This window comes from Nannobrachium achirus, assembly GCF_963921795.1.
Source record: "Nannobrachium achirus genome assembly, contig: SCAFFOLD_213, whole genome shotgun sequence".
Classification (NCBI taxonomy): Eukaryota; Metazoa; Chordata; class Actinopteri; order Myctophiformes; family Myctophidae; genus Nannobrachium; species Nannobrachium achirus.
In genome coordinates, this window is record NW_027665075.1 from 71750 (window position 1) to 83278 (window position 11529).

Sequence of the window (11529 nt, forward strand, 5' to 3'; positions counted from 1 at the left end):
TCAGAAAATTCGGTTACTAGTTGTGATTTGAACGGAAATCCAGTTGCTGTCTGTGCTGCAAACATTCTGTTAATCCATTGACCAGGGGGTCACTTGAAACAACTTAAGCTGCGGCCTGCGGGGTAACTTAAAAACTGAAGATTTGACATTGAGACTCTTCCCACATTGAGCTAAATTGACCCCCTCCCCAAATCAGCTGTACTTGTCGGGAATCGACCCGACTACTTAGCGTTGGCAGTAGGCCGCCACCCTTTGGCCGCTGGTCTAGCACGTGAAAAAGGACTATTGGAGCAAATTGGAACCAATGTTCTGATGTCCAGAAGGCTGGAATGGGACATAGTCAGTCATAGGTTCAAATTTCCCCCACAATGTCAGAGGAGCCAAACTAAAATATATTTTACTCCTAAGGCATAACGATAAAGAAACGTAAACCTTGAACCAAGTAGTTAGTAAATGTGATTAACATGAGCCAAATGTACTGTTGAAATAATTCATATGTTATTATATTATTATATATCATTTTCAGAAATCTCTGTGGGAAAAAATTAATGGGCTTTTAATTTGTGGAACCACAATATGGCTGCAAACTGCTATGCCCTATAATCAAGTCACTCTGGAATGATAAATAATGGCAGTGTAACCATATAGTAACTGAACCGAAAAATCGATTTTAATTTGCAACGATCTACTATATCGATAATCAAACAGCTAAATATCGTACCGTTTGGCTTTGTATCGTATCGTTTTACAATGCAAATGATCAAATCTATTGAAGAAGTACTTCTGCACCTGGCTCAATGACAACAGACTCTCAATTCACCTAGGCAAAACTGAATGTATCCTCTTTGGATCTAGTCAGAAACTTAGCCTAGTTGAGAACTTCACAATTAAAGTAGGTGACACTGTGATAGAAAGAAAAAACCACATCTGCTACCTGGGTTGCATCCTGGAGGCTAACCTATCCACAGTATCCAGTGAAAAAATGACCACCAAGGTAATCAATAAAGTCAATCAACGAATTCGCTTCTTGCAAAGAGTTGCCCCGCTGATCAATATTAAATCCCGAAAGACACTAGGAGGTGCTCTTATTGGGCCCCTCATTGATTACGGAGTCCTTGTCTGGTATCGCGACGCCCCAGCTGCCTTAAAGCTAAAGCTCCAAACAGCCCAAAACAAACTAATTAGGGTTGTGCTTGGTCTCCCTCCTCTGACCCACCTTACCGAGCATCACCACGAAAGCGTGGGGTGGCTCAAAGTAGCTGACAGAGTACAGCATCTTGCAATGGGCCTGGTGTACAAGATACACTACACCTCCAAGATTCCCATGTACCTGACAAACTACTTCTTAAAGGTCAAGGATGTTCACGATCATAACACCAGAGGCAGCTCCACTAATCATCATCAGTGTAGATTTAACACTAAACAAGGCGCTAACTTGTTCTCCTGCTATACCATCAACATGTGGAACGCCCTTCCACAAGCCCTAAAGGAGAGCAAATCCCTAGCCTCCTTCAAAATTGGTATGAAAAGTCACCTTCAGACAGCAGCTACCCGTGACTTGTAAATAGACTAAGCCCCCATGCTCCCCCCCCCCTTTTCTTTGTATTCTGCCTTTTGTATTTGATGTTATGCTTTTGAAACTGATATTATCCTAGATAAAGTACTATGTTCTATCCGTCTGTCTTTCAATGTTATATGAGATACTTAAAGTGTGGTTCCTGTGGAAATAAGCCTCGGCTTTCTAGGATCTCCTTTTAGTTGACCTTGTACCAGTGATTTGTACTGTCATGAAACTGTACTTTTTTCTATTGCAAACTTCTAATAAATTCTTCAATCAATCAATCAATCAATCTGACTTGTATTTAGCAATTTTAAGAAGAAAAATTAAAAAAGGAGTTCTGATTACTTTTCCATTCCATATAGCTACTCTTGGTCTATCGATAAATGCGTGCAATCTGTGTGTTCATGTCAAGGTACGGATTTGTCCATACATGTATGTGTTGAAATGTAATGTCCTTGTATTTGCTAGAGAATGAAAGTGTTTATTTATTTATATCCATAATAATAAATGTTCCCTTTAAAACCCTGCACTATTGACATGAACCACTATCGTCCATGTATCTTATCGTCAACCATGTATCGTGATGCGTATCGTATTTAAATGTATCGTTACACCCTTAATAAATAACCAAATCTGTAAATGGCTCTTCTTTCTTTTTCCACCCCAATCCATCCCCACCACACACCCACCTCCTCCTCCACAGGGATCTCTTTGCGAAGGGGAAGGTGCACGGTTGCGGAGAAGCAGCTGATCAGGAGGAATATCAATGACCTCTTGGTTCTGACCGGCATCTCCTCAGCGCAGGACCTGTTCTTCCCCCAACGGACCAACCATGAGCGGGCTAAAGGCATAAAGAAGCTCCGAATCCAGTACAGCTTCATGCAGAGGATAGGTAAGATGCTTACAACAAGTATCACTGTCGACAGACATTCGGTACATTTAATAGTTAAATCACTGTCTTTATATCCACCTTTATCACATGAAAAATGTTTAACCACTTAAGCCATATATGCCTTGTCTCATTGACTGCTCTATCACAAGTTTCCCGAGTTATTCCCGTTGTTTGACGCCGCAAAGCTCGAGTTTACGGAGTTGGGGCCGAATTTGAATTTGAATTTCTTTTTAACTTCCTATTACTACGCATGATCGAAATCGCGAACGTTTTTTTTTTTTTTTTTTTTTTTAAAGCTGTGAACGGCGTGGCGTGCACACATATGGTGCATGATCTGTGCATGGGCGCGCATGATCCGTGCACTATAAATTACACAGAAGTCTATGGAGAATTTGGCAGTTCAGCCTCAAAGTGGCAATTTTTAAAGGGCAGCAAATGAGTTAAGACACATGTGAAAATAGCGAATCTACAAGCTCAGAGCTATGAGCTTGTAGATCTGCTATTTTCAGACAGGACCTCACACTGTAGCTCCCTTGAAGCTCCCTTGAAGTGACTTTTCATTAAGGAACCCGGCTCGAAGTGACGCTTCGAGACAATTTGCCTTTCAGATCTGCTATTTTCACAATGTTTTATTATTTTAGAAAAGTTATACCTATAATGACAGGCCTAAAATAGGGACCCCAGGCTCAAAGTTGAACAGCAGCAACATAAGGTTTAAGGCCCTTTACCACTGGGCCAGATAAACAGATACAAAATATCTGTCACAGATATTTTTTTATCTGTATCTGGCCCAGTGGGAATGGACCTTTAGAATGATAATACCTAAACATTATCAATACACTTTCAGACATGAGATATTTGACTTTGTCTCTCTCTCTCTCTCTCTCTCTCTCTCTCCAGCGGAGGGTCTTTACAGGTCATGTTTTCATGTTTATACCCTAGCCAAGAAGATGATTGACGAGCTCAACCACTTGGGCAGGTCAGAGGTCATCTCCGTCATTTCAATCAAAGTTTATTCATATGGCACATATCCAACGACCAAGATCCAACCAAAGTGCTGAACAAGAACAATTTAATGACAATACTCTCCATCTCACAGAACCACTGTAACTGTAGCTCTGTGACTCATTTTTCTTTCTACAGGAACTGTATTCCAAAGGATCCATTGTAGTTATTATTTAGTCACTAGCTCGTTTTAATACTTTTCATATTTTACAGACACACTTAACCACGTTAACTAATAATAATAATAATAATAATTAAATAGTGAAAAGACACAATCACAAGCTCACAATGTGCCTAGCCTGGGTGCCAGCCTGTTCGCTCCGTTCCACAATTTGTTTTATTTCTCCGCATCACAGTCTGGAAAGCCTCGTATCTCCAGGGGGAGATGGGACATACAGTAGTACGTGGCTTTCCAGCCACCGCGGCTTCCGATTGGTCTGTGGTGCGGGGCGGGACAAATGATGACGTAGCTAACCTTAACCCTACTCTGATTCGTTGGAACAACACCCAATCAGTAACGACCTCGTTACGTCACAACGGACATTCAGAAATACGAGTCAACAGAATCATTTCCAGACTGTGCTGCGGAGAGACAAAACAAATCGTGGCTACAATGTGTTGTGATGTATTGTATTTTGTAGAGGGGCTATTTTCCTTACTTCAACGTTTAAGTTTAAATATGGAGGTTTTCTGCCAAACAGCAACAATATACACCATCTTAGTCATTATATATATTAAATATATATCATGTATATATTTGCATTACATTGTGTTCTTACAAGTCTATAAATCTCCCCCATATAAGCCCCTGCTGTCTCCTACACTATTTTCTGTCTTTTTCTCACACTGTCTGTCTCTCTGCTGTCCTATTGTCTCTCTCACCTACACTGTCTCTCTCTCTCTCAGCTCTCTTACTAGCTATGGCCCTAATGGAAGGATCTTTTATTTTCTATTGCTCTGTTTCCATTGCCATGAAAGGTTTGACGAGGAGGAAGTTCACATGCTGCAGAGGCTCCAAACTCGCCATGGTAACAACTGGCGAGAGATCTCAAAGAGCATGAACCGGAGTGTTTACGCTCTGCAGAAACGATTCGCTCACATCGGTAATGACACAACGCACACACACACACACACACACACACACACACACACACACACACACACACACACACACCACACACAACAGTGACAACACAGAAATGTGTGTGGGGAGGAATCAATTGGCATAACCACTAAACCAGGTAGGAAAACGTAGGGTAAACAAATGATTGGCTTCTCTAAACTATCCATCCATCCATCCATCTTCAACCGCTTATCCGGAATCGGGTCGCGGGGTTAACAGTTCCAACTGAGACCTCCAGATTTCCTTATCCCGAGCAACTTCCTCCACTCCCTCAGGGAGTATACCGAGGCGTTCCCAAGCCAGTTTGGAGATATAATCCTTCCATCTGGTCTTTGGTCTGCCACGGGGTCTCCTCCCAGTGGGACGTGCATCGAGGACCTTCCTAGGAAGGCGCTCGAGGGGCATCCGTACTAGATGCCCGAACCACCTAAGCTGACTCCTTAAGTAAAACATTTTTAAAAGTTTTTGTCACTTTGGGCGCTCACAGCCATGGTAGCCCAGGCTCAGTAAGAATAAAAAATACACTTTCGCTACTCATCAAAACAAAGACACAGAAATGTGTAAGATATTGAAAGCCCCTAAAGCCATCTTTGTTTTGGTGTGTAGCGGTATCTTTTATTTTTTTACTACAGACGAGAGGGTGCACAGCCTTTCCTGCGGGTGACATAGCGTTAAGGCAGGGGTTCTCAAACCTTTTTCTAGCACGACCCCATATTTTGAGGGATTATTTTTGGAGACCCCATTAAAGTAGTTGAGTTATTATCCCGATCCCTCCGACCTTTACTGCGTGTCACCCCCCTATCTCTCTCTCAATTTCCTGTCAGTCTACTGTATATCTATCTATAAAGGCCCCATAAATATATTTAAAAAAAACTCATATTGTATACAACAACACACCTATGTAATGTTAACTCATTTAATGCCACCCTTTCACCACTAGAGGGTGCCCAGAGTGCCATAGACAATCCCATAGAGATATGCTGGTATATGCAGAAGCCCTGCAGCCATGACTTGCCTGAACACCTTTGTGCATGTACAGGAAGAGGATGAAGTTAGCTTGAAGTTAGCTATTGGCTACCAAGCATTTTAAAAGCCTTATTTTCGTCAACTTAGCCATGATTAAACCTTGCACACCTCATGCATGGGAAAAAAACAGAGAAGAATGAGCTCTAAAAAAATCCAATGCAATCCTGGATTGCATTGGAGTGGATTTGTGCAGTTTGTTCACAGCTTTCAAACAAAAAAATCCGATTGGAAATCCGTTCAGGCATTCTTGAGATAATAGCCATTATGTTTTACATGTTATGTAAACAAACATGGCCGCCCTGTATGTTAGATGGGGTTGTATGGGGGTGGAACATGCAAAATCGCGATTGAAATCATGTTCACTAGATTTGATGGGGTCCAAAAAAAAAAATTCAAAAAAAAAAATTTCAAAAAAATTTTTTTTTCTTCTTTTTTTTTTTAATCACGAGATATCTCGTGATTGGCACTATGGGATGCGATGATATATCCCGAGATATCTCGTGATTGGCACTCATTGAGTTTAATATAGATAATTAATCTGCTTGGTCGTAAAAAAAAATAAAAATAAAAAATGTTATTAATGCGTACAGCTGTCTTGTCCCTTTCTATTTGTCTGTATCAGCTGAGAAGCATGGTGTCTGGGAGAGTGACGAGGAGGAGAGGCTGAAGAAGGCCATCCGGCCTATACTGAAGAGGCGGGTGGGTCCACACCAGACGGGCTCTGCTTCAGGTCCCTGGCTGACCAGTGGGCAGCTGTTTAAGAACCTGCCCTGGACAAGACTCAGCAAGAAGGTCCAGACACGATGCTGGACTCAGTGCAGAGAGAAATGGTCAGTTAACAATTATTTAAAAATGAGTTGTGTAACGGCTTGAGCCCTGCCATCTTCATTATTGGGGGGGGGGGGGGCATTCACCAAAAATAGAACATCTACAAGGCTGCAACGTTGCGACACGTTGTGGGCTTGCCTTGAACATTTTCCAAGATTTGGGGCCCTATTTTCGTCCCCTTATCCCTAAACTTCTTTGCCTTTTTTTTTTACTATTTTTAAATATTTCAAATAGCTGATCTACAAGCTCACAACGTTTCGATGTAGATCGGCTATTTGAAGTATTTTAAAATGTTTTTCAAAATAGTAAAAAAAAAAAAGGCAAAGAATTTTAGGGATGAGGGGTAAGGCATGGACGAAAATATAGTGCAAAGAGTAGAGTGAAAAAGTAGGGCTGGATACACGAGACTACTATCCAGTTAGCATTGGTCTGTCTGTCTCACATTATCCCATCTGTCTGTCTCCCCAGGTCTAAAATATTAACAAGGAAGATGGCTTCTGACCAATGTCCAGCATTCAGTGGAGGAGTGAAAGCCATCCGGGCTAAAGTCAAGCTCATTAACGTGTATGGCCATCTGAATACCACCAACCTCACACTGCACTAGGCTACTCCAACCTCACACTGCACCAGGCTACACCAACCTCACACTGCACCAGGCTACACCAACCTCACACTGCACCAGGCTACTCTAACCTCACACTGCACCAGGCTACTCCAACCTCACACTGCACCAGGCTACACCAACCTCACACTGCACTAGGCTACTCCAACCTCACACTGCACCAGGCTACTCCAACCTCACACTGCACCAGGCTACTCCAACCTCACACTGCACCAGGCTACTCTAACCTCACACTGCACCAGGCTACACCAACCTCACACTGCACTAGGCTACTCCAACCTCACACTGCACCAGGCTACACCAACCTCACACTGCACCAGGCTACTCCAACCTCACACTGCACCAGGCTACACCAACCTCACACTGCACCAGGCTACACCAACCTCACACTGCACCAGGCTACTCCAACCTCACACTGCACTAGGCTACTCCAACCTCACACTGCACTAGGCTACTCCAACCTCACACTGCACCAGGCTACACCAACCTCACACTGCACCAGGCTACTCCAACCTCACACTGCACCAGGCTACTCCAACCTCACACTGCACCAGGCTACACCAACCTCACACTGCACCAGGCTACACCAACCTCACACTGCACTAGGCTACACCAACCTCACACTGCACCAGGCTACTCCAACCTCACACTGCACCAGGCTACTCCAACCTCACACTGCACCAGGCTACTCCAACCTCACACTCATTCATTGGAGTCTTTTGAACTTAACTGTTAAAGAGAGTTAAAGTGGCCATATTTTCATTATTGTACTCAAACTAGCTGGCAGCATTGGGTTTGTTACCATGGAGATGTCTCCCATCACATTGTGATGTGTTTCTTGACACTCGACTTAAGGTCATTCCCACCGGGCAAGATAAAAAATTGAGAACGTTATTTTTTTTTGTATCTTGCCTGGTGTGAATGACCCTTAACCAGTATAAAGCAGCCTATATTATGATCATTAGCTGACATGGTGCAAAGTATGTACCAACTACACAGTATTTGCTAGTAGGTTCTGAGCTTGCATGTTGTGTGGCAGTCAGTGTCACTGAGTAATTCTGGATAGCCGAAGCGTTTGTGACATAAGGTATAATGAGGAAATAAAATAAATATTTGGACAACGCACCAGAAGAGGCAGAGCGCGGTGGTAACAGAAACAAGATGATGATCGTGACGATGCTAACAATGCTGCACTAAACATATATGATTTATCTTCTAGGTTGTACAACATGGACGTAGAGGATCCAGCTCTCATCGACTGGGATGAGGTCGGCTTCACTATTGGGTAACTTAACTCGTTCACTGACCCAGTAAATACATACAGTACACAATACAGGCGCTGCCGCCGATTTTCTGTTTTGAGAGAATCCAGATCCGCAAGCTAAAACCTGTTACTTGCAGATCTTCTACTTTTGATGCCTTTATTTTGTGTGATTCTGTAGTATGATCAAGTAGGCCTTAGTAGTTATTCATTTATGGAAAAAAAAATATATCCACGACGCCCCATAATGCATTGCGCAGACGTCTGCACCGATCTTCCGCCGCCGATTTACAAGCTCACAACGGGTTGCATCTGCGGCGCGACGTGAGCTTGTATGTCTGTTGTTAAACCCGGAAGTTTGGTCCTGATAGTCTCCAGTAAACTCCTGGGGAAAATTGTGTATATATATATATATATATATATATATATATATATATATATATATATATATATTTTTTTTTTTTTTTTCAAAACAAAGTTTGAATATTGAGATGAGAGTTTCTGCCCGACAGCAACAACATATTATGTAGGGGAGGCAGGGACTGAAGTGGTGTTGTGTAATTCTAGGCAGTATTTCATGTTTTAGTATTAATATGCAGTGTATTGTAGTACTATGCACTGTAGTATTGATGTGAAGTATTATTTTCCAGTGAAGTGAATGACCGTTACCTCCAGAAGAGTTTCCACAGACTCAAGGTTACATCTGTCCCCAGGTGGTCTGAGTTGTCTTACCCTGGTCAGTATACACTTTATGCACTCACGTCTTCACCGTTTTTGGTGGTTCAACTTTATGAGGTGCTTTGCAGCCTATATCGTACAGTGTGTGGCCTACATTTGCACATACTTATTACACCTCTCAACTGAACAGTCGAATTTCCTCTTCTCTTCATCCTACCTCCTGTAGAGATCATCGATTTCCTGCAAGAGAATGTTCTCCCCAAGTTGGAGGATCATCTGAAAGAGGCAGGAGACACAGACACGGACTCCCCGCCAGAGAAGTACTACCTCTCCCACATCTTCTCGTCAGGCGAGGAGGACTCTGGTCTCACTGTGGCCTAGTGAGAACATCAGTCCACAGAGGCCCCCTTTCTACCAACATAACTTTTTTTTTTTTTTTTTACTTTTACATGTTAATACGGTATTTCTACATTGCAGTGTTGATACTTTAACTTAAGATGATCCGTGGGTCGGCGGTTCGAATCCGGCTCCTCCTGTCCACATGTGGAAGTGTCCATGGGCAAGACACTGAACCCCACATTGAGTCGGTCTGTGGTAGCTTGCCACCATTGGTGTGAAGTGAGGACGCTGTCGTCCGCTGCTTGCCGCTTCATTTCCCAACATACAATATGAATGAATGAACCATTGTAAAATGCTTTGAGTACTTAGAAAATAGCTAAAAAGCAATTCATTATTAAGAAATTTGTATTTTACCACCACTGACCTGAGTCCTCCTGGGATCTTTAATAGACCACATAAATGTTTCCCTTTACACCAAATACCTTTGCTTAAAATAGCAGATCTACAAGCTCAACTAGATCTATTATAGCTGAATGTGGACACTTCCCTTGGAGGATTCGAGTGAGAGCCTATAACTGCCTTTGTTATGACATCCAGAATAAATTCACTATTTTGGTTTCTGTATGTTTGAACTATTTTGTGAATAATAAAACAATGAGGAAACAGCCCCACCTGGTGAAGTGATGGGATAATTGAAAGATAGGTTATTGATGATACATTTATACATCGGATACCTTTAGAAATTACATGCACAAAACATAAATACATGAACATATACATATCGCAAATTGGTTGTAAGAAGAAAATAAATTAAGGGAAATTGTGGGAAAAATAAATGAATGAATGAATGAATGATTTTATTTGAGTGTCATGCCACCTCGTGGCCCATCCCTTATGGGATTATATGACACCTTTTCAAACAAGGTTACAATTTTCTTAAGTACATTCTTTTTTTCTTCTTTTTTCTATACATCCGTTACCAGTATAGGCTACAATATAGATACCAGCGGGGGGGAAAAGTAAAGAAAAATAAAGCAAAACAGAGCATTATGGTACTTAACCCCTACTGGTTGTACAATGCTTTTTTTCTCAAGTCCCAAGCTTTCTCAAAGTAGTTTGCCAGTTTAAATACATGTTTTTCTGTCATTTACTCGAAATGCACTCCTCTTGGGTTATCGCGCCTCCTAGCGTGCGATACAGAGCTACACATATGCTCCCGAATGACAAAGTCGGAGGGTATGCCAGTCAAAACGCCCCGCCCCAACCGTGGGCATAAGGCGCGAGACTGGCATGTGTACTTCCTCTTCCGTTCCTCTGCACGCATGAGATACGGACGTCTACACATGTTACTCTACGACAAATAATTAATTCTTCAAGTTACTCAGTCTAAGATCAGTTCGAATTCAACTTTAGCCTTAGCGGTGAGTAGGACCATCACCCACGGGTTTCGTTCAACTTGGTCTGTTCTTCTCTGTTTTGTTCTTCGCTGTTTGCTGCTAACGATACAAGCGGCTAGCCTAGGTTAGCTTAGCTTACCGTCGTCATGTCTAGCGAGGGTCTGTTTTCACCACCCCTCCCTCGACGCTGCGGGGATCCGGAGTGCAGCCGCTTCATCGCCGCTGAAGACCCGCATTCCATCTGCCTGGGCTGTCTGGAGCTACAACACGCTTGGCAAGGTTTCTACTTCCCAAACAGCTGCGTGTTCTGCGCGACGATGGACGCGGCCGTTCTTCACCAGCGTCTGCTGGTGGTCATGAACATGGACGCTGCAAGGCCCAAACAAAGCCACGTCGCTCGGGGAGCTCAGATGGAACACGGCGCTCAGATCCCCGCCACGCCAGGACAAAGAAGCGGGCCTGTTTCCAGCACCGCAGCAAGGTTTGTCCAGGCGGCTCCTAGTGTTTGCGAACCTATCCGCAGTAGCTTCGCTCCGATGTACACTATTTCTACCACAGCGCACAGTGGTGGACCCGGCATGTTCGGCTCTACCCCGCGCTTCTCCTTCACGCCCGGTCCTGGTTTGACCAGCACCGGGCCTCTCCAGGCCTCCGCCGCCCTGCAGGCTAGCCTCCAGGGACCACTCCAGGCGGGGCCATTGTCTCCGGTCGCCGCCGAGGCGGCCACCAGTGGGACTCCTCACCCCACCAACCCGTTCCTGATGACTCCAACGGTCACCGCCCCCCCCTCTTTCCCC

The 11529-nt window shown here is 43.5% G+C and overlaps 1 protein-coding gene across 1 annotated transcript in view; it reads left to right on the plus strand.

The window, feature by feature from the left end:
• The window catches only part of LOC308280630 (uncharacterized protein), a gene marked incomplete at both ends in the record, with an annotated part of 43578 nt that extends 36071 nt beyond the window's left edge, over positions 1 to 7507 (plus strand). The window contains 5 exons of the mRNA XM_080754959.1: positions 2265 to 2453; positions 3396 to 3432; positions 4437 to 4561; positions 6230 to 6437; positions 7222 to 7507. Coding sequence (XP_080611085.1) covers positions 2265 to 2453; positions 3396 to 3432; positions 4437 to 4561; positions 6230 to 6437; positions 7222 to 7507 — 845 coding nt within the window. The remainder of the gene's footprint in view (positions 1 to 2264; positions 2454 to 3395; positions 3433 to 4436; positions 4562 to 6229; positions 6438 to 7221) is intronic.
• Positions 7508 to 11529: the final 4022 nt, after the last annotated feature.